Consider the following 24,625-nt stretch of genomic DNA (forward strand, 5'->3'; position numbering starts at 1 on the left):
GAAAAATATGAATATAGATATCATTCCATTCTTATAAATGGAAATAATAATGTAAACAATAACGGCACAACTACAATAAATAATATTTCATTCATCAATTTGGAAAAACAAAATTCTTGAGTACATATCCATCCACTAACCACTGTAAGAAACTGGAAATGGCAGATTATATAAAATCCAACAACTCAGAACGTACCCTTGACAACATTAATATTTTAAACCAATTTATTAAAATTTTCAATTGGAAAATATCAATTTCATTTATATTATTAATTTTAATCATTTTGTATTCGATTTCTACATTAATAATAAAATTCATACATATTTTATTTGTAACCAAACAAAAACGGCCAAACATAATTGAAAGTTCAAAATGTTTCGAATAAAAAGCTTCTGGGCGAGGTTGATTGGACAAGGATGATGAATTAGAAGATCAGTCTGAATCGGGACGAGATCGTGAACAAAGGTTAAATGTTAATAAAGTGTCTTGTAATAGTATAAGTGAAAAAGTCTATTACCGAATAAATATTAAATAATAAAATATAAAAATTATTTTTTGAAATAATCATATAGTATCAATTTTAGTTTGCATATATACGCATAAGTTCACAAATTGAATTTGAAAATTGTGTAAGGTTGAAGTTAATGTGAATACATCTCGATTCCTTCAGCAGTTTACACAAACATCTTGATATATGGCTTAGTAAATCTTTAGTGTATAGGTCAAATATACTGAATTCTGTGTAATACATACATATGTAATACATATATATATGGAAAAGTAAAATCATTAAGAGGAGGTACCATCTGCTATCCAGTTGATGTCGATTTTTCGTTGCTGAAAATAGTAGTTTTGTACATAAGTTGTGTCTAAATTACTTAACTTTTTATAATTTAAAAGTGTTATTTATTAATTTTAATATAAAAAAGCAACTAGATATACGTGTTGTCATGGGTTCTTAGGTATGTACATAGTATGCTTGTATATATGTTTATCCATTAACTTACATACATATGTCCCGAGACCTGTAATGTAAATTGATATATAATATTTATATTGACGTGGATTATGATAAATTTAACATCGGCATTTCTTTGCAGTTCAACGTATACTCATACAGTGGCTTGCAGCTTATTTCGTTCAGTTAGAATCAAATCTAATATTTTTACGCATTTGCTTGAGTAAGTTAAGGCATACGCAAGAAATTGTTTATGTGTGCATATTTGTGGGAGAAGACGATTTTCAAGCCGATATCAATTTTGATTTAAAAAATTAAGAGATTTTAGGAGTTTTGCATAAATAAGGTCATTCAAGTGTGACAATCAAATTTTGTATATAAAATGATCAATTGAAACTCAACCTTGTATAAAAAAAACAGACCTACCAGCATAAAATTAAAATGAGCACATCAAATTACAAAAATACGTAAATAATTACTATTTCCCTATTTTGGCAATATTTAGCACAATTACAATATGTTTTTGTTGTCATTATTTTATTATTACTATTTACCAAAATATAAATGTTACATTTTGTCAAATTTACAATGCATAAGCTTATACTACGTCTGCACACATACAGCGGTCGACTGTCGCTGTATGCGCTCCAGAGAGGTCCCTAGTACGAAGTGGAATTGGAGTGAAACATTATTGCATAACTCCACATAACTTCCAGAGGTATTAAAGATACTTGTCCTTTTGGTCTCTTTCCTGCTTCCTGAGCAATGCATCTGTAAGCACCCCGTGAAAGGCCTATGGATGCATTCCTTGGTTTTGCATGTATTTCGAGTATTTGAGAATGTTTAGATATGAGGGAATGGTCCGGGAACGCAGAATGACTGGTCATCCTAGCTTATATAACGATGACTAGGAGAAGCTAACGACGTGGCGAGCCTTTAAAAGACTTCTATTTCGGGAGGAGAACAGAATTAACGGTGGAAAGAGGAGGTTTTTACGACGAGGAAGTAGAAGACGTGCCGGCGAACGACGATCTCGGCAAAACCCCTTAAACAATAGCCAATCAATGATCAGTAAACACATCATAATAAAAATAACTCAGTGGGATTTTGTGAACATACTTGAAAGGCTTTGCTCCGGCATAGATTCGTAATGGAAATATAGGGAGACAGAAATAACAGAAAACGTTTGCGAGAATTTCGAGGCTATGATTACGACGAGTCAAATCGAAAAGAAATTAATTACATCGCAGACAATGATATGGATCTTGCTATAATTTGCAATTCGCTAAAACTGCAACACGATAGGACCGACATGGCAAAACACATATGTATTTGGCAACATAAGAAAGTCGAAGCAGATTTTTGCGAGGAAAATGACTAACAGCGAAGAGTATGAAACAGACAATGAAATCGGCGAAGAAACTCAGGAAGAGACTGACAGTATCAATATCAGCGGCAGAAGTAACAAAAGTAATCAGAAAAATGAAGTTAGCTTTAAGCTTTCGAGATATAGAGGACTCAGCTCGATCGTTCAGTGGCGAAGACAATCTGTCATTAGAAGTGTGGGTGAATGAATTTAAATGAATGAATGAATGAATGAATGTCGACTGTAATGTTATGGAATGACTCACTGAAATTTAATTTTTCAAAGCGTTCGTTGCACGGCTTCGTAAAGATGTTTTCCAACAGTGAGTATCAATTAACAAGTTGGGCAAAGCTGAAAATTCTCCTTTTAGATTAATTTAAAACCGCAACCAACACTGCGCAGCTAATACGCTCATATCGGAGAGTAAGATTAAGAAAGGCAAAAGTTTACAGGAATACTTTTTGCACATACTTTATACCCAAGTGGCATACATCGGCAACTTGTGAAAACAAGAGCAAGAGTAGAAAGTATTTTCAACATGTGCAAGCTGTGATTTACTCATTATTTTATGTGCAGTGGAAATATATACCGAAAAGTACACTGCTCTGATAAACACCGGAAGCAAATATAATATCAGAGAAATATAAGGTAAAATCGTCAGGATCGTGATCGTTTGAGCATAAACTCTCAATAGGAGGCAGAATTTTTAACATATTTTCTCGTCGTAGAATCGCGCCTCCTCGACTAAGAAATGGTGTTTGGTGACGAGTTTTGTAAACAAGCTCAATTTACAGTAAACAGTGAAGGAGTAAAAGTTACAAAACCTCTCACATCAGAAGTTTAAATAAGTTCAAATCTCAAAATGTATATTGAAAATTACGAAACCGAAATCCGACAGACATTAAACCAACAGAAAGCAATAAATCTAAAGGAACAGTCCACAATATTGTGAAATCCTACAATCTGGTAAGCACAAAGTAAAGCAACATTAAAATGCTTTGATTCTGAACGACGATATACCGATATACTCACGGTCCCGCAGATTTTCTTATGCCGAACGTTACATTTTTGACAATAAAACCGATTGAAGACGGCATCAGCGAAACATCGAGTTAGAGCGATATACATCGTTCGTCACTTACAACTGACAATTTGAGTTTCTGCGGGTACCTTCCGGTCTTTCCAATTTGCCAAGTGTATTCCAGCGTCATGTAAACGCTATCTTCAGGGATTTAACCAGCAAAGGCAGCTACATTACGTGGAACTTCATCCACTCAGTAAAGATAAGTAACCGCTTCAAACGTAATATATACATTTTCTTGGACTTCTAGAACAAACGCAAAAGCAGTATAAGCAGTATTACCAGTAATCGACAATTTCATAAAATTCTGCTGGCTCTACCCAAATCCAAATCAACATCTACAAAAGATGCCGTTGCAAGTCTTCAAGATCAAAGCAACATTTTGGATAATAGCCAGGTTGACAGGTTGAACTATACAATGGTTTCAGTCCTTTCAAAACTTTCAATTGACGACCCACTACAATGGCATAAATTCGTCAGTGGCGTACAACAAGTCATCAACTCAACGTTTGCTAGAAGCACTAAACCATTCGATCTATTAACGGGCACGAAGATGCGCCTGAAATTGAATTCAAGGATTCAGCAGATGCTAGACGATAAAATGATTCAGAATTCTAACGACGAGTGTGATCAACTTAGAATTCAAGAAAAGAGACATATTCTCCAGATTCAAAACGAGAACGAGAACAAAAAGAGATACAATCTACGACGAAGACCAGCCTAAACGTACAAAGTCGGCGACATAGTTGCTATTAAAAGAACTAAGCTTTCTCGATCTTATAACTGAAACAATATCCAATCTAAATAATTAAGGATCAGCAAACACATAATCGTAATTTTTGTCGATTTCGATTTAGGCAAAATTATCGATTTCGTTTTTAGGTGCGCTGGTTTTATCAAAATTTTTGCTATTAGAATGTTTTGTAAACAGTAAACAGCTGTTTAAACTGTTCTCCAGTCCACTTTTTCCACAGTTTTGATTCAGATATTCGCAATTACTTTTATACTGCATTTCGACCATTTAAGTAATTAAATTAAATAACATTATTTACGAACAATACTTTTGGACCTTCTTTAAAATAATCAATGAATTTTTTATATTTTATAATTATGGGGTCGACCCGATAACTTTTGTCGACGTACTTTTGACAGCTTGAATTCGATCACCGGAGCACGCACGAATATAAACTAAATTCATGATAATAACTCTGTGGTATTGGGTGTACTAACCATGGTGATTTATTCTGTTTATCTGCAAGAAAATATATGTATGACTACATTGGGAATAGTAACGAATAACATTTATATTAAACAAGAGAGAACGCTATAGTCGACTTGCCCAAGTGAGATCTACAATTTTCAACATTTTTAAGGAATGTCGGTAGAAATCGAGGAAACAAAATTAATTTCGCTTGGAATTATAGCAGCCGGATACTGTTGTCGATCTGAGCATTTAATAATCATCCAACTAACTGACTCACTTTTATTTGATTCAATAAAAAAATATAACATAAACATAAACAAAAATAAAATATAACATAAAAAATATAAAAATTTTTATTGAATCAAATAAATGTCCCGTCAGGTGACTAAGGACAACGCTGAGAAGAAATATTTGACGAAGGTTTTTTATTCTTTTTTCGGATATCAGCTTAAGACTAAATGTTAGTGACAAAAATCTTTCTTATACTGCCCTTATGTTAACATTATTTCTGAAGCGAGATCGCCCGCTTAGGATATTGATTTTATACAGCTAGCGGATGTGGATTGTATACATTGCGTGAAATTGCCACTCTGTATTTCTTCCGAAAGTGCTGTTTATGTGAATATGTGACATATTGCCCATTTGTTTATATTATTTCGGAAGCGAGATCGCCCACTTGGGATATTGACTGAAAACAATGAGTGGATGTGGATTGTGTGGTTTTTGCCACTCAGCATATTCCTATTTCTTTGGACAGTGCTAATTATGTGATTACGTCCCTATATATATAAAAATAAACAAGTAAAGCAGTGAAATCTGCTTAGGTCAGCCTTTAGGATATTTTAACGAACGGCTGAGTGCCGCTGCCAAAGAATTCTTTATTAGAAACGGATGCTGCGCAGCTGGGATACATTATGGTTCTTTGAAATAATTGAAGTGGCCGGTTTGGACCACCAAAATACGTCACTCCCCTTCCCTTAAAGAGAAGCCTATACTTGGGCTGGGATTGATGGATATAGTGTGGGAAATGGAGTTTCTTCTATTTCTGTTTTTTGTGGTGTGTTTTAATTTTGATTTTTTCTTATTTTAAGTTTTGCATATAGCATCATAAATGGTTTTAATGATACATATCTTAAAAATAGGTACAACAAAATTAGTGCAATTATTACAATAATCATTAGTATGTAAAGTGTAATATTGTTCTCTGAAATCATCTCAACAATGTCGTTGTGTTTTACAATTTTTATTTTTGTTATATTAAGTAAGTAGTGTGTATAGTGGTATCAAATATATTTCTGGTTTTAACAGATTTTCACTTAAAATATACTATTGATTTCTATTTTGCATTGTGTTACTCTAATCATTTTGTTTCCTTCTATTTTTATATTATTAATTGAATTTTGGTTAAGAATTGTTTGGGCTAAGTTCCAGGTTACAATTGTGTTTGGTTCTATGTATTTTATTATTTCGTTCCTGTGCACTGGCTTAAAATTACAAATTGGATTTAAGTGATTAATAATTTTATTATTAATTATTTTAATTGTGTTTATTAGTGAAAAGTAAATGGGTATGTGGGATATTATTAATAATTGGTTATTATTGTATTTAATCCAAGTGGATGTTTTAATGTTTAAAATGTTTTGGCTGTTCACATTCTCAAGTGTGTCATAGTTTAGTATTTGGGGTTAAAGTTTTGTAGTAGTGCGTAACTCTATTTCTATTAGTGATTTTGTAATGGTCAGGGTCTATCTGTTCCACATTTTTGGTTGGTTTAAATGGGTTTTCAAATTTGCCTTTCTGTAGTGGACCTTTTCTGTAATTAGTGTCAATATTAAATTCCTGTATGTCTTAATTTTTTTTATCTATTTTCTTCTCTTTAATTTTTTGAGTGTCTAATATTGGATGCCCAGCGTATAAGAAAATTTGAGCAGGTCCAGTAGTGTCATGTTTAATTTTTTGGTTGTATGTGTCGAGGATTGTTTCTATCTTCCTTAATTTGACTTCTTCATCATCAGATGAATTGATTATACGAATTTTTTCATTTATGGTTTTGTGTAATCTTTTGACGTCTGCTACCCCGTTTTTTGCTGTATTGAGCTGTAATTTGATTTCTTCTTCTTCAAGCCATCGCTTGAAAGCTAAACTGGAGAAAGCTCCGTCTCTGTCTGCCTTTAGTAATTTGGGTTTACCTAATTGATTTAAAATGCGCATTAATGCGTCTCTGCATTCTATCCAATCCTTAGTTTTAATTTGCTCAAGTGTAGCGAATTTAGAATAAATATCAATGCAACTGTTGTAATGTTTTCCCTCAGATGAATAAATATCTACCACAAATTTTTCTCGGCAATGTTCCGGGTTGGGTGTGATTTTTAAAGGCATTTTGGTGTTTCTATGTTCTGTTTTGGCCAAATTGCATATGTTGCATTCGTTTATTATATATTTTGAATTAATAGTTGGCTATTTGGAAAGAAGTTATTTTCTTTAAATAATTTTCTCATTTTCTTTATACCAGGATGTAAGAGTTTTTCATGTGATTGAAGTATGATTTCTTTGAATTCGGCGTATGAACCAACGTTTTAATATCGAAAGACTCCGAATTGCTTTTGTGTATGTGGTATTAATAATTTCTATGTGTGCTCTTTGAATAATTTCAAAATCTACATCACTCTCAATATAAATGGTAATGTTTCTATGGATAAAGAATTCGGAGTTTTATCGTATTCTACTTTAGTTTTATCGTATTTAATAAAGATTATTTGTTTTTTGAAATAATTTATTGGTTTTGCTGTTAAATGAAGGTATGGTTATTTCATTTAGCTTTCTATAATCAATTACTACCCTGTACTTCATTATGCCAGAAGCATCCGGTTTTTTGGTACGACCCAAGTAGGACTATTCTATGGCGAATTACTTTCCCTAATTAATCCCTGATTTAGCATTTCCTGTACTTGGTTTTCAAATTCAATTTCGTGTGTTTGCGCAAGTGGGTATTGCTTCGAATAAATTGGGGTGTTTAATGGTATTTGTAAATGTTAATTTGTTTCCTTCCTTATATTAGAGATTTCTAAATTTATTTAATAAGCCTTTTAACTCTAAAGTTTCCTCCTGATTTAGGTGATCTAATCGAAACTGTAAAAAATATAATTTTTTTATTGATTTCTGATCTGAGCTTGCAATTGATTCTGGTGACCTTTGGATATACAAATTTTGGTTTCTTTCGGATTCTGAAGTAATTAATTTGTAAGTTTGATCAAAAAGGGTAACTGTATCATGTTTGTAATTAATAACTGATTGAGCATTTTTCAACAATTTTCTTCCAATTAGCATATCGTAATTATTAGAAAATCTGTGCACATAAAATGGTTCGGTTTTTTTAAAAAAACTATTTCTGGGTAACATAATCAAGTCGTTCAAGGTAATAGGGCCATTTGATGTTAAAACTTCACATCTACTATTTTGAATGGGAAGACAAAATATATTTTCATTGATCATATTAATTGTGGATCCTGTGTCTAGAAGGCATTTGTATGAGCACCCTTTGTATACTATTTTTATGTAATTTTCGTTTAGTTCAGAATTATTTTGATTTTGTTCGTTATTAATTTGTACAGATTGGACTTGTTGTTGCCCATTAATGAACCCATGATTTTGATACGGATTGTATTGATTTTGGTCATAATACTGTTGTTCGTAATAATTAGGTGGGACTTGTTCGAATTCATGCGCATCTTGGAATCTCGTTTCTTAAATAGACATTTTAGTTTGTTCACTGTCCGACGGTCTTAGTCGTTTAGTAATCGGTAAGTTAGTATTTTTAGATGTAGAGGGTTGATGTAGTTGAGGGTATGTATTTCCTCTAAAATGTGTTGTTTGGGGATTTTGGGCTTTGTTGGGATGTTGTTGGAAAGGATTTTTTTGAATAATGGGTTGTGTGTATTGGTTCGGTCTGAAATAATTAGGTGAGTGCCAGATTGGTGCTGTGTATAGCTAGGTCTAAATTGTTGCATGTATTGAATAAAATTAGGTTGGAAGGGTTGGGAATATTGTGGGTAACTTGGGCGAAATTGAGTTTGAACATTCGTATTGAATTTATGTGATTTCGAATTCTGATTAGAATTTGAGTTTTTATTATGGTATTCTGGGTTTTTATTAAATTCAAAATTAATGTGTTCTTCATAAATTCTTCTCAAACTCAAACGCAATGGTAATTAAGGATCTTAAGTCTGTAATATCGTGATGAGCTAAAATTGTAAATAATTGTATTGGTAGTTTCCTTATCAGTATCTTAATAGAGTCTTTAATAGCCTGAATATAAATAAGAAAATCCGATTGGTTAGCTTTCAGGTGTAGTTTCGAAATTAATAATTAACGTCGTCTTTCCGCTTCTTCGCAGAATACTCTAAGGTTTCCATTGTGTGTTCTCCAGAAGTTTGTAGTTTGGAGTGTGAGTTTTAAATTCCGCGATGAGTCTTGCTTTGAGCGTAGGCCAATCTTCGATTCGGAAGTCCCAAAGAACGTGTAACCGGTCCGTCCAAGTTCCTTTCGATGGCTCCCAGTAGAACCCTCTGTTTTCGGAAACCATTGGTTTGGTAGAGCGAAATTACGTAATTCACTCTGCTGACGAAAGTGTGAAGGGTTTCTGGATCACCCTTGAATGGCATAATGTCATTAAGCTGCCGACGGTCTTCGGCAAGGTGGTTGTCGCTCAGCGCAACGATTTGGGGTGCGGCAATAATTGGTGTTGTGACATTTTTCCATGTCCCGACAGTTGACTAAAGACAACGCTAAGAAATAAAAAATTATCGGAGAAATAGTTTTCACGTCTTTATTCTTTTGATCTCAGCTTAAGACTAAAAATCAAATGCAAAATAGTGGCCGGTTTGGACCACCCAAATACATACGTCACTATATATATGTACATATTATAACGAATTTGCTGGTATGGCACGATCATTACATACTACATAAACCTATAAGCACGGCATTCCGTAAAACCGTAAAAAACCACAATATAAAAATGAAATTCAAGGGCTCTTTGTAGTAACTAGCTAGTTAACATAAATATCGATAGCTATCGACGTCTTATGACTCAACCCACCTACGATCTCTAATAACCAAACGAAAACAAGAGAAATTGCTATATTCGTGTTCCCCGACTATCAGATACCCGTTACTCAGCTAGTGTGAATGCAAACGCGAAATTTCATAATTTTTCTGGGATATCGAATAAAATCTGAAAAAATTTATAAATTCTTCTGCGTATGGCGGCTTTAAGATGTAAGAGTGGGCGTGACAAAAAGCGTATAAAAAATAAAGAACGTTTTGAAAGTATAGGCGTGACCGTATTTGGCGTTTTGTAGGTGTAGGAGTCACCAAAGTGTTTTCGGTATACCTATAGAAATTGGTAAGCCAAACAATTAAACGGACAAAAATTTAAAACATTTGTTTGTTAAAACAAACAAACAAATTGGCTATTGACCCTGATAAGAAATATATATAGCTTATATGGTATTCGTTATTCCTGTTACATACTTTTCAAGGAACGTAGTATACCATTTTAATCTTCGAGTAACGGGAATAAAAAGAAACGAAAAAAAACTCAAATATAATATTTATTAAATAAGTTAATAGGAAATAACAGTATTAATAATATTTATTATTAATCGGTGCTACTTGCAAAGTACAAACCAAAGGCTGACGGCAGAGTGCGCACGAGTAGCAAAGCGAGAAGCGCTGAGCAAAGCGAGAAGATGTCAGAGTGAGAGCTTTGCGAGGAGCGATCTACATTGCTATCTTTTAGTTATTAATGCGAACGTAATGGATTCGGACGAGGAATTTTTTCATTAAAGGCAACTATACACTTTCTGTTTAAAAAAAACTGGCGTCCACCCCTTAACTGCAGTAGAAATGAAAAAGGCGAATTAAATAATTTATATTATGACTTACGAAACCACACAGAAACGTTCTTTCACTATGCCCGGATGTCTATTTCGACTTTTATATTATTATATTTTAAATAAAATTAGTAGTCGTTTGACGACTCGTTTTGTTATACACCCTATACTGCCTTGCCAAAAATTAAAAATAACATTTTTAATTATAATTATTATATAATATTATTATTATAATTATTTTATAATTAATAACATAATTAAAAACAAGAACAGAATGGAACAAAACGAAAAAAAACGTGTGTTTAAAAAAAAACGGTAATTAAAGCACAGAATACAAAAAAAACAATCGTACGCTCTGAGCGAGTTAAAGCGATTTAGCAGGTTGCAAAATGGTCTCTCGCTTTATCGCTTGAGCTCGCAACTTGCTTCTCTCTTACTCTTACATCTTTCGAGCGATTGCACTTAAAAATGCATGCAATGGTTTATCGCTCGTTCTCGCCCAATATTATCGCTTCGCATCTCGCGCGCACTGACGATCCTGACGATTTAAAATTGAACAGCGATTCTGTTCAATTATATATTCTGTAAATTTATAACAACAGAAAGGCTTCGCGCGAGCAGAAGCCTATCGTTTTCTTCGTGTAAATACATGCATTGTAGTAGATCGCTCTGGAAAGCCTTCCATTCTGTTTCTGTAGAAAAAGAAGCTCCCTGTAATACCTTTTTTTCCTCGACACGTTCTCGAACTTCAGACAGTTTCACTGTCCGGCTTTTGAACAAAAATTCAAGAGATCCTGGAATGTCAGCGCAAAAGGATTGCTTTTATTTTTTTACATTGTTATTAGACTGGCTTTGGCTCAACCGACATTATAAATAATTGTACGGTCATCGCGGTCAGTGTTTGCCAACTCTTTGGGTCCTAATAAGGATTCTAGCGAAAACACAAGAAATTACAGTCTAGGTAGTCAAAATAAAAAGTCAGCGATAGAAATTTGAGATCCCACAATCACAAGGTTCATACTAATATGCAGGTATACTCAGGTTGACTCAGCAAGCGATCCTGATCAGGAATATGTGTACTTCATAGGGTCCGAAACACTTTCTTCTACATACATAGTGAGTAACTTACTTTTAAACGAGTTTATTATAACGGCTTACTCTACTGTTATAATGACATAGCTTCAATCAATGAAGAAAAAATTCCAATTGTCCGTCCGTCTGTCCGTATGACCGCGTCGATCGATCTCAGGACCTGTAAAAGGTAGACTGTTAAGATTAGGCAGTTATATTCCAGAGACCAGTTTATTTCCAAATGGCACTATGGTCTGGCCATGTCCGTCTGTCCGCAGGGGCTTAAGATTAAACATTTAGATTCCGGAGACAAACCGCCAAAACTGCAACTACATTCTAGTGGTCAGTGCATTTTTATCGATTTCCTAAATAATTTTGGGTCGCCCAAAAAATTGATAAATTTTGTTTATATATTATTTTTTTTTTCTATTTCAAGAAATATGGTAATATTACTGTATTGAATAAATAAGCGAAATTTGGCATCGAGGATAAGAAAGAGGATGATAATGAGCGACTTGATTGCAGAGCTAAAAGAACGCTAAGCCAAAGGTGCAAGTGCGAAAGTACAAGATTGTGAGAGCGCGAGGAGTGAGAGCTTAAATATCGAAAGAAAATGGCACAGATGAGGTACCCTAAAGCTTAATTGTGTCTCCAAAGTTGGCATGTTTACAAATAACAAATTTAGAAATTGCTTGCGGTTGCGAGACCCGACATTCTCATCCGAACTACCACTAGCTGAGGCATGTGTATTTGAAAGTCGAGGATCTCTACTTTTACGCTCTCTCTTGTTTTTTTTTAAAGAATTTTTATAAAAAGTATAAAAATGTTTGACAAAAATAATAGTTTCCATAGAGCCTATCGAAAATACTCGGATATTTTTACAGATATTTTCTCCCATGGATACGAGAAAATTTGATATATAGAGACATTTAAAATGAACAGCAATACAGAACTTCATCAGTCAGATGATCAGGACTTTTCGGAATTTCTCAACGAGTATTACCTGCAAAGCAATTCCCAAAGTATCGAACCTGAAGCAAGTTACGAAGGTTTGTATAACAAAAATATAATAATATAATATAATAATAATAATAATAATAATATTTTCTCTTGCAATTTAATTTAGATGGAGAAATGGAAGCAGAGTGGCTGGTTTCCGCTGGTTATCCAGAATTGACAAAACCCTTTAAACAAGTAAGCTCACATTTTACAATACATTAATATTTATTATTACTTTCACTATAAATAAGATATATAAAGGAGATATATAAAGTCTCTCTAAAGTAGATATATAAAGTCTCTCTAAAGTAGAGTTATTAAAATAAGCAACACTTTGCGGCGCTAGTGTGCAATCTCGGACACTATTGCTTCCCTTCCTTCATTAGATTCTATTATCTGTAATCTTTTAAATCAAATAAATCATTAAGACAAGAGCGGTCAAAGTGTAAAATATATATATCTACGAATTAGTAAATTGTATATTGCCTTTGATCCCCGTGGATTTTTAAATGCCATATATGTTTACTGACTTTTGGTATATTAAATCAAATAAAAAATATCTTAATACTTTATTATACACGTTAATAGTAGAGTAAAAGGGAATACTAGATTCGTTGGAAAGCATGTAACAGGCAGAAGGAAGCATAGATAGATTATTATTATTATTATAGATAAATTATATATATTATTGATCGATTTGGACCTCTCCGTCCGTATGACGATGAGATCTCGAAACTATGAAAACTAGAAGGTTAAGATTATGCATACAGAGACATAGCATATAGCATATATAGACGCAGCGCAATTCCGTTTTTTGTTGTAAAGCCCACAAACCGCCCAAAACTGTCACGCCTAAGAAATGTGTTAATATTTTTTCATTATTTAATTTCTACTGGTTTGGCAAAAAAAAATCGTTGGACATCAACGCCCAAAAACTGCCCAAAATTTCCACGCCTATAACATTTTTGCTTCGCATTTACACTAGCTGAGTAACGTGTATCCGACTGTCGGGAAACTTGCATATCCCTTTAATTGTTCTATTTATTCAGATTAAGCTACATTTCATTTATTACAAATAATTTATAAAATTACATTTTTAAATATAGCAGAATTGCCTCGTAAATCGCGTCAATCTTAAACCCCGGGATAAACTGTTTAGTGGCGCTCCGCAGAAATATGAGTGGTCAATTGCCATCGAAATTTTTTTTTAATTTTTGGAAACCAACTTCAAAAATTCCCAAATTTTTTATGCTGACCGTGCGAAGTTTCTCTTTTTTATTGATAGTAGTTATATCCGTTAATCTTAGGATAAAAAAGCTATATATATTGTTGAAAAGCTTGTAGCAAGCAGATGGAAACATTTTCAATATTAAGAAACGTATACATTCTTGAGCAGGATCTGTGGCCGGTTCGATCAGGGCATGCCCGTCCGTTGGTCTTTGTGTGTACGCTGTTTCTCATGAAGTATGAAACAAAGCTCCCAAAACTGCAAACCGAGAGTGAATGGCGCGAGTTCTTTCGTGCCGTCGCGGCGTGATGGTGACAGAGTGGTTGTCTCTAACACTCAGTGTCCACCCGAGTACTCACCAGGTGAAGGCAAAGTCCCGGATGTCCATGGATCGCCGGCTCCGATCTGCAGGGACATGGGCCAGACATATTGTCTCTTTTGTCGCTTTTTTGTTGCTCTTTGCGTCGTGGCTGCCTCCACACATAGTTGCCGGTAACGTCAGTCAGCTGGTAAACGGCTAAAGCACCCCTGTCTGGCAGTGCTGGTCGGATGCATGAGTCCGCAGGCACAGGTGGCGCTACCAGCCAAAAAATCGGTTCACCGGTCGTAGCATACACTCACGGGCTGCTGACGGGTATTCTTGGCAACATCCCATAGAATCCCAGAGACACACAGAGCAGGAGAAGCTGAATAATATTGTAAAATTGTATTGCGTCTGAGCCGCAACGACCGGCAGCATAACGATCACCTGGCGAAAGGTGTAAAACCAAACACCTGGCAGGAGGTAAAAAAAGGCACCACCTAACTGGAATATCTGAAAAAAAAAATTAATACTCCAGGTGGCAGCCACATATGTGGAAATCCATCCTCGGCTAATCCCGAGGCCAGGGCACGTATTGTGGAGGCCCTTCCAAACATTCTCCACAAACCCACCCCGACAGCGGCACAATAAGCCGTCGTAACAAGCAATGCAACAAGTGCACCCACAACGGATGAAGAGCGCTTGGTGTTCGGTAAAAGGTCCAAAGTCCTAAGGACCCCACAACAGTAAAGACCCCTTTGGTAGAAATCGAGGAGATGGGAGCAATTCTGGGCGACCTTCTGGCGAGGGTCAACCACAAAGGGGTGGGGAGCATTAATCTGCTAATGAAGAACGCATTTGCCAGATTGTTGGAGCTCCAACTGAAGCTGCGCGTAAGGCTGAGAATTCACGCACCGCCGCAAGAACCGATGCTAGCCAACAGAGCAGTCCCCTCCAGATATGAAGAACCGAGTAAGGGCAAAGACGGTGCCAAAGAAAGATGCTTCAAATGTCTGAAGAAAGGCCACATGGCGACCCATTGTAGAAGCACGTAGACAGAAGCCAGTGCTACTTCAGATGCAGGTCCGCTCCAGACAAGTACTTTTAGTGCGCAAGCAGAGGAAGCCAAGCGACCAACCACCAAGCAGGCACACGGAAGTCCCCACTAGCGGGCAAAGGAGCACCAAAGGCACCACAATGATGCGTTTGATTCAGCTCAATCTGAATCACTGCACGGCAGTATGTTAGTTCAGACCGTGCGAGAACGCAGAGTGGATCTGGCGTTTCTTATAGAGCCCTATCGGCTTTCGACCGCACCAGGAAAGCAGCGATCTGGAGGTGCAGCAGCGTAGCCCAACAATTAACCCATGTTATAGCGGTCAACGGGTTTGTTAGGGCAAAGGTGGCCAGATGGTGGGTGTACAGCGTATACCTAGTTCCCAGCCTGACCTTAAACGAATTCAGTCGGGCATTGGACAGACTGGCATCGGATGTCACACAAAGGGCTCCAATCTACTATTGGAACCAGGAGATAGAGAAGGCTCGTGAATGCCTCTCCTCCTCGCTATCAACGCTCCAGAGGTGCGCAGTCATTTGCTGAACGCCAAGCCGAGTATAAAGCCCACAGGAAAACACTCAAGCTAGCCATACGGGAGAGCAAACGGAAATGCTTCCTCGACCTGTGCGATGCAGCTAACAGTGATGGGAATGTGCCGACAAGGTGGTGGACAAGAAGGCATTCACGAGGACGTCGAAGTAAACGACACCAGGTGGAGCAATAGACTAAAGGGTTGCTGGACGCAGCAAGTGATACCCAACCTAAAGACGATGAGCTGATTAGCGGCTTTCGCAGCAATCTGAAGCGCTTTGGACACGAGGAGTCGGAGAAAAGTCCATGTTCTCTTCTCGTGCGATAATTATACCTGCGAGAGGTGATCCCTGGAAGCCGTACTTGGTAGCAGACTGAGTGCGGATAATGTAGTCCCATTCATGCTGCAGGGGGAGGTGGAATGGAAACAAAGAATTACGGGGATACCGCGGGTGCTCTGGATTTGACCGCCGAAATTTAGAAGACTAATAAATTACGAAAAAATATCTAAAAATTGTTCAAAAAGGTGGGAGTGGCAGTTTTGGGCGGTTTTAGGGTGTTAGTGGGCGTGGCAAAAATCAAATCGATAGAAATCAACAAATTTTTTTAAAGTGTGGGCGTGGCAGTTTTATGCGTTATGTGGGCGTTAGATTGGGCGTGACACGATGAGTCAACAAACTTGCGCTGCGTCCTTGTCTCTAGAATCTTTATGCTGGATCTTAACCGTCTAGCTTTTTATAGCTCCTGAGGGCTCGACGTTCATACGGAAAATGTATGACTATCGGATCCCTCCGACCTTGTTTTACATTAAAGGCATTACAAACACGTCACCCTATACACCCACGTATACATAGGTGAAAGGCGTGGCCACAGTGTTTGGTATACCAATAAAAATTGACGAATCAAACAATAAACCAAACCAAAATCTAAACATTTTTCAAAATATGGGCGAGGCAGTTTTTTGCGTTAGAATGGGCGCGGCAAAAATTATTTTGGCAAATCGATTAACAATTTGCAAAACTAAAAAAACATGAAAAAATATCCAATGCATGTTTTTGAACAAGACATTAGTACTTTGAGACAATGTTCGACTTTCGGATCCTTTTGAACTTGATTTACGTAGCGTGTTCCACACTGAAGAAATTACAACAACGACACCCTATACACACATCATAAGCATATGATGATGGATACGCCAGACAAGCGTACCGGGTAGCAATTCGAGTACTTGCTTGCTGGGCAAGCACACTCCCCCTTGCTGAGGAGCGAGATCTACCCAAAATCTCTATTGACCAACACCGTAACTTGAACGTCGAACACGAAGGCTCCCAACAGGGGGCCTACCTCAATGAGCAGTCTGGGATAGGTGCTCAGCCCGTTGTGCCGAATAAAGAGGCTCGGTCGGCCTCCTCCTTTTGCTCCGACAAGCATGGTTAGAGAATCCTCCTGCCGTATTAGTCGTCTCATACAGCAAGCAACAGCGGACTGTGGTAGTATTCTCGCTAGCTAACCACACGGCGAAGAACTTTGGCTAAATGTTCCTCCTCCTACGCAACTAAACAAAAATTGCACTTGAGATACATTGCATTAGACATTATGTGCTGCTCTCCAACTAATGTATAATAAACTAATAAATTAATCATAAAATCAGTAAAATTAAAATGCAAAACGAATTTCGTGAGCAACGTCAACGTGAACAAGACGAGCGTCGGGTCTCTTCAATCAAAAACAACGCGTATTTCTCGTTCGTTTCTATGGAAACGCTCAAGCCCTCCCAAGACCAGAGAGCCCACACTTGCTCTCCGTCGTTGCCTAGCACAGTTCCAAAATCTTGGAGCGAAGAGTGCGCTTCCCCAAACCAACAACAAATTACACACATACTCCGTTAACCATTGTAGGCAAGCCTACTCTCTTAAGCCTAGCTGCTGTAACTTCCAGCACGGTTGCCTCTCTCACAACTGCAATCGCATCGACAACAACCGCAACAGTCTCTTCAACTCAAACGATTCTGTCAACGACCTAACCGGCTTTTGCATTGCAAGCAAATCAATTAACAGCTACAAATACAGATTTATGTGAGTCAAAGAGCAATCCAAGTGGCCGCTCGAATTCGGTCATCCAGACTGGTATGGATCGCTACGTTTTTGTAAAACGTAAACGGTGTCCGCAACGCACAACAGGTAATGAGCCAAATTAAATTGTGGTAGCGAAACAAAAACTACTACTACCAACAATAAAAACGTGTTTGGACTGGTAGCAGAAAACACAAGCGAGGAAGCTAATAAAACTACAAATAGTGAATCTCAAAAACCAAAGTCCGAGAAATTACTACGAACGCACTGGTTTATAAAATAGTCCACCTTATCGGAAATAATAATTTTTACGTTATACCTCTAAGAAGAGGAAAAATTCAAGAAACTAAGCGTCAGGTTAAAAACGAACCCCAGTTTCATGCGGTTTCGAAGTTTTTAAACGAAAACGGCAAAAAATATTACACGTACCAACTCAAAAGCAGTAAAGGGCTGCAAGCTGCAAGTGGTAATAAAAGGCATTGAGCCTGATGTCACACCCAATGAAGTTGCGAATGCATTCGCGAAAAGGGCTTTAACGTTAAATCAGTTCTTAATATACTTAATAAAGATAAGAAGCCCCAACCGCTCATCAAGGTCGAGCTAGACCCAACTAGCCAAACACTAAAGAGAAAAGAAGTGCACCAAATTTACAATCTCCAATTCTTATTTCACCGTAAAATTACTGTAGAAGAACCATATAGGCGTAATGGTCCAGTACAATGCTCCAACTGCCAACAGTATGGCCACACCAAGACATATTGTACCCTTCCTTCCGTTTGCGTCGCCTGCGGGGATCTGCACGAATCTGGCACTTGCCCGGCTAATAAACGTGATCCAAATTAAAAAAAAATGTGGCAATTGTGGTGAAAACCACGCAGCTAATTACGGGGATGCCCTGTCTACAAAGATCTCAAAAGTCGCATTAACAAACGAATTGCTTCGGCTCGTAGTACTAATAATAATAAAAAATTGATGGTACCCTCCCAATCGTTTCCTGACATTTTCTTCTCCAACACCAAAATGTCAGATAAGAAGAAAAAAAAAGATATATCGCTTTGCATTGACTCCGATCTCCTGAGTCGGACTCCGAGCTTGATGGTCGCAGCTCGGCCTCGGCCACAGTTAGCTTTGATGAAGCTAAACATTAATGTCTAGCTTGCAACCTTCCTATCACCGCTCCGTATATCGGGCATACGTTCGAGAGCATATAATGCCCCGAGGGTGTTACGCATCTTGTTATTCTTATGTCTTTGGCTGAACCCTTTTCAGAAAATGGCATTTTTACAATAAAGTTGTCGCATGCTTCAACTTGGAGATTTCTTTTAAAATGCCTCTTACAATGAGCATGTGTTCTATATTTCTCTTGATTTTCTCTAGATTCTCAAGTGTCTGAAGTCTAACCAATCTGATGACGAGCCGTCTGATCCGTTAAGATGTGCGGTAACACAAAGCCTTCCCATTCTTATACTAAGACAATATAAATTGATTTCATCAGCACATTCATATTTTCTTTGCTGGTTTTCAGATTGCCTTCAATATCTTTGATACGCAGTTCAGTAGACATCCTTGATTCCATTTTTTCAGAAATCAAATTTATTTTCAATAGTCCGAAATCTAATCAATCTGATGATGAGCCGGCTGATCCGTTTTGATGTGCGGTATCAAAAAGGATTCCAATTCTTATGCAGTGACATTACAAATTGATTCCATCAGCACATTCACATTTTTCCTGCTGGTTTTCAGATTGCCGTCAATACATTCGATACGCAGTGCTTGGAGTGGAATTTAAACGACATCTTTGATTCCCTTTTATTTTAGAAACCAATTTGTTTTTATTATTGAACCCACAAGGGCTCTAAAGGTACCACCGTGTTGTCTCTTACTAAAACCTGCATTGGCATTTTTTAGCATTATTGTCACTGCTGAAGCAGTTTTTTTTTGTACTCAGTTAACGGGTACCTCGGGTATCCAATAACTTGTTCTGCAAAATTGACAACTTTGGCTTTTTGGGCTCTAATTGATGCGCAAATTTAAAATTACTAACAGATAAGCTTAAAACATTTTAAAATATCTGTTACTTAATACTGTGGGCCAAATAGTTAGAAAATTAGGGTTACAGACTTCATTATTAAAAATAATACTATTTATTTATCTTTTAGGGGTTAGAGGTTTCTAAAAACGACTTGGAACCCATACTGACTACTTTATCAAAGCCCCATGCTGAAGCGATTGTACAACTGGTAAGGACTTTAAACAAAACAGTACGGGTGCGCACAAAAAGTCGGCCAAAACGGAAACCTGATATAAGGGATGTATTTCGCGAATTTGATGTAAGTAGATTGTATTCTTTTAGTATACCCTTTACTCCTAGAGAAAAGTCCGTTCTTGTGCCCGACTGTATAAATATAAAATAAATTAAGCATGCAAATTCTAGTGACCCCAACGCTGTGCAGAACGTTGATTTTTTCGGTAAACCTGTGCTTATCTACCTGTGCAGTAATGATATGTTTGCTAAAAGCTGATGTATACAGAATAACAAGACTAATCTTCTTCCCAGCTTCAAAGCGAACGGTCATGTTTTTTTTTCTGCGTTCCAAATTTACTTTTGTGTTTGTAAAACCACCAAAGGATTTTTAATAATTTCTTTTATAATTATATTTTTTTAAAATAATTATTAAAACTACGTTCGCTTCGCGAGGGATTCTTTTTTGATTTGTGCCATGTTTTAAACAAATAAACTAATTCACTTGCTTTTCTGTATTTGTGTTTTGTTTGGTGTGGTTTCTGTATGCACATAAACTGCACTGTGTACCCACTCTCTCGATCAGTAACACAAAATCTAAAGTTCTAAGCGTACAGACTGCTCTCTTGCGGTACTTTTAACAGCTCGCTTGCAAGTTTTGATTTTGTGTTTTTGTACAGTGGTCCGAATTCAGAAAATATTGTTACTAATGTTGTCTGCTTTCAAAATATTTTCCCCCGGGTTATGAAACCTGATCACGCAAAAATGATTTGGCTATGTGATAAATTGGTGCTCACTAAGTGCTTGGTTTTAGCGGCCGAACAAGTGATGACCTAGCTAGGGGCCCAAATACCTAATACCTAAAATACTGTTGTTACTGTATTACTGATACAGTTTAATAGCCTTCAGCTATTAGAGGAATCTCCAAAGCGCAACCCGCTGGTGGTAGATAGAGATAGTTTTCGTCTAGCCGATGATCTCCTTTCCGTGCTAAATTTACAGTTTAATAGACTTCAGCTATCAGAGGAATGTCCAAAGCGCAAGAAAGGGTAGGCAGCCTACCCTAACGAGAACGCCCCGCAACCAACCAGCCAAAATAGATTCGGTGCAATACAATTAATTTCATCATTTTTCTGGGATATCAATAGACATTTGGGTATAAAATGGGTCTACAAACTTGTGCTGCGTTTTTGTCTCTAGAATCTGTATGATAAATCTCAACCTTCTAGCTTTTATAGTTCGGAAACGCTTCTTTCTGCCTTTTACATACTTTTCAACGAGTAACTGTTAGTTATAGAGTTTCGCGTTCGCAGTTTCACTAGCTGAGTAACTGGTATCTGATAGTCGGGGAACTCCAATATAGCTTTATCTTTGGTTCTTAATAATATATCCGGTCTAGCCAAGTTTTTGGCAATATATAAAATACAATATTTACTTTCGGCATTAATTTATACAAATTAAAGAGTTTATTAATATGCTGCAAAAGAGAAAGTCGGGAGACTAGAGGATAATAATCAAATATAATTCATAACTTAATTGCTTTTTTTCATTAATTTTTGAGGTTTTTTTATGTGCAATAACTATTGTCATTTAATGATACTTAAGTTATGCAAAATTTAATTTGTTTACTAAAAGGAACGAGGCACAGTTACACGCTCACGAAGTGCCACTCCGGATTCCCTGGACTCTTTACAAATGGATGAAGCTTGGACCAACAATTCTTCGTATGTATTTTTAAATTTTTCAATCCAATTGCTTGAGCACCGTTTCTTAACTTTAAATTTATTTAATAGACCGACTTTTGTAAATTTATATGAAAAAAATACCGAAACTCATACACGATGTGTAGAACAATCAAATGAAATATATTTAAAACAAAACCTGCGACGAACCCCTAGCGCCCCGCCTAAAAGCGGCACCTCTGCGGATATATTTCGTGGTTCGCAAGTGCGATGTGATATACCTTTGTACTCGGCGGATGGTGTAGAATTGCTTGGATATTCACGGATTGGCACCACACAATTTCCAAGGAACAGATCCGTCTCTGATCCATTTTGTTCTATTGGGTATGTTATTTTTAAATTTTGAGGACTCCTGAGGGGTTTAAAGTTATGTCTTTTCAGTCGATCGAAGGATTCAAGAAGTGAAAATGATTCACCATCACAAGAGAAAAAATCGAGTGAAGTGTTGTCAGCCTCAGAGAATGAATGCGTTCGCCTTTTACCTATGCCCTACAATGTCCTGAGCTTTGAAAGTATTTGTCGAGATTCTTCTAGTCTTGATAGCTTCGAAGTCCTAGATACCTGTGATACCCCTTCAACGCTATTCACAGATGTCGTATTAATAAGCGAAATTGACATGAAACGTTTACAGGCAAAACTTTGGTTAGAGTTAGCCACAATATTTGATCGCAACAAAGTTTCTTTAGATAAAAGAAAGCCGTTTAAGCGTCGTCGCAAAGAAGAGGGTAATCTTTTTGGCGTATCTATAAACGCTCTTATTCGTCGGGATCAGCAAGTTACTGGCACTGACTCATCTTTGGTCCCACTATTTTTGGAAAAGCTTATTGGCGAACTTCTGCGACGTGGCTCTAGAGAAGAAGGATTACTTCGAATAGGTGGTCACAAACAAAAGGTTAAAATAGTGTTAATAATGAAATTAGTTTGGCAATTCAATTTTAATAATTTTTTATTTTCAGACTGAATTACTTTATAATGAATTAGAATCAACATTTTATCAAAATCCAGATAATCTAGCTAACCTTTTTTGCACAGCTACTGTTCATGAACTTAGTTCGTTGCTAAAACGATGGCTGCGTGAACTTCCTCAACCTTTGCTTACTAATGAGCTTATACAACTGTTTTATCAATGTCACACACTTCCATCAATAGATCAAATGAATGCACTATCGATTTTATGTCACCTGCTTCCGCCTGAAAATAGAAACACATTACGTTCTTTATTAAGCTTTTTTAATTATATAATTAATCTAAAAGATATAAACAAAATGAATGTGCATAACGTAGCAACAATAATTGCACCGTCACTGTTTCCACCACGTTATATACACCCGAGTGACAAAAACAGCATTGCAGAACAAGTAAGAATGGCCGCTCAGTGTTGCCGTTTGACGAATATTTTAATCCTACGCGGCGAAAAACTGTTCCAAGTACCAAACAATTTAATTATGGAATCACAGAAAACAATGATGGTATGTGTTATTCTTGAGTTATTAATTGACCGTAAATATATATGTTTCTATAGGGTAAGAAAGGATGGCATCGGCATCGAAATTCAAATGAAATTATTGCAAATCCAAGCGGAAAGGCGAGCAATGTTGGCGTTGGACACGACTCTTCAGTTATAAATAAATACTCAACCAATTTAAAGCATTTACATCCATTTGTTATTTGAACAAACGGTTGCTAACGTTGATTAAGTTGTATTATATGTTAAATTGAAAAAATGTTAAATTCAAACTACAAATTTAGTGACGCTCAACATTTCTTTTTCTTATTTTCTATTCAAATTTTCTCAGTACGGAGACCGACTATGAAAAAAAAACAATGGAGGGAAAAATATGCAACAGCTGAAAGGCGAATTATATTACGAACTTCTTAAAATTCCACCTATTCAGCTGATAAAATTAGGGAAGAATACGGAGTATATGCTAGTGTTTCCACGAATTATTCGAATTAAAGGGATTGAACATAAAAATAAGAAAGAATGCTATAGTCGAGTATCCCGACTATCAGATACCTCGATATTCTGGGATATCGATAGATATTGAGGAATAAAATAAGACAGTCTTTAAAATTGTTTAAAAGTGTGGTCGGGACCGTCTTTGGGCTTTTTGAAAGTGTAGCCGCAATTTTTTTGGTAGAAAGAAATTGGCCAGACAAAGACCGTGTCATGGTCAATGCGATTCCACAAAATGCTATTTCAGTTTGCTATTTCAGTGCTATTTCATTTGATTTACTATAGTAGCTTCGAGTAAATATTGTTGTAATTCAAAGCTTTTATGGAATAATAGACTTTGCGTTTTCATATATTAATCTTGATTTATTTTGTTAATTATTTAAATTTAAACAAAAAATTGTGCATATAAATCTCGACCATTCTTTAAAACAGGCGTGCTGATAATAAATTGGTTATTTTTGGATTTTAAACGGTCGCCCCGAAATAGTCGCCACTCATTACCTTATCATCTCATTTTATCTTTCGTATGCGGCTTACTTTGGCTACACACTTTAATGTTTTACTGGTTCTTACATTATTATTTCAATCGCTATGTGCTGTGTGTGATGCCAATTGCTTTAACCTATACCCATGTTTTCTACTTTAACCTATATGTTTTTTTATCGATAGTAAATAAAACTCAATGCGCTCTGATTAATACATTCGAAAAACTATTGGCGACTGACGATTGGCGACATGGGTATTCCGATCAGAAATGGATCACCCCCTCCTTCATTGCCTCGATTTAGGTGTATTTCATGACATTTTCCTCGCTGCGCTGGCCTTTCTTCGTAGCGCTACGTCGTCCTGGAATGCTAAATAAATTCCAACGGAGATCCACTTGCTGCTTACGGATTAGCGGCTGAGGTACTCCCATCGACG

General features: G+C 36.6%; 1 protein-coding gene across 5 annotated transcripts; it reads left to right on the forward strand.

Moving 5' to 3' along the window:
- Positions 1-816: 816 nt before the first annotated feature.
- Positions 817-24,401, forward strand: LOC117138000 (rho GTPase-activating protein conundrum). 5 transcript variants are annotated; one of them, XM_033299787.1, is made up of 10 exons: positions 817-963; positions 1,102-1,182; positions 12,460-12,624; positions 12,702-12,769; positions 19,923-20,093; positions 21,641-21,729; positions 21,799-22,071; positions 22,129-22,639; positions 22,704-23,216; positions 23,270-23,506. In XM_033299787.1, the coding sequence occupies exons 3-10, from the start codon at positions 12,510-12,512 to the stop codon at positions 23,417-23,419; spliced, it is 1,890 nt and encodes a 629-aa protein (XP_033155678.1). In that variant the 5' UTR covers positions 817-963; positions 1,102-1,182; positions 12,460-12,509; the 3' UTR covers positions 23,420-23,506. The 5 variants fall into 5 exon arrangements, with proteins under 5 accessions (XP_033155678.1, XP_033155681.1, XP_033155680.1 ...); XM_033299790.1 differs by lacking the exon at positions 1,102-1,182; XM_033299789.1 differs by lacking the exons at positions 817-963; positions 1,102-1,182 and adding an exon at positions 12,012-12,202.
- Positions 24,402-24,625: the final 224 nt, after the last annotated feature.

The sequence above is a fragment of the Drosophila mauritiana genome, chromosome 2R (assembly GCF_004382145.1).
Source record: "Drosophila mauritiana strain mau12 chromosome 2R, ASM438214v1, whole genome shotgun sequence".
Taxonomy (NCBI): Eukaryota; Metazoa; Arthropoda; class Insecta; order Diptera; family Drosophilidae; genus Drosophila; species Drosophila mauritiana.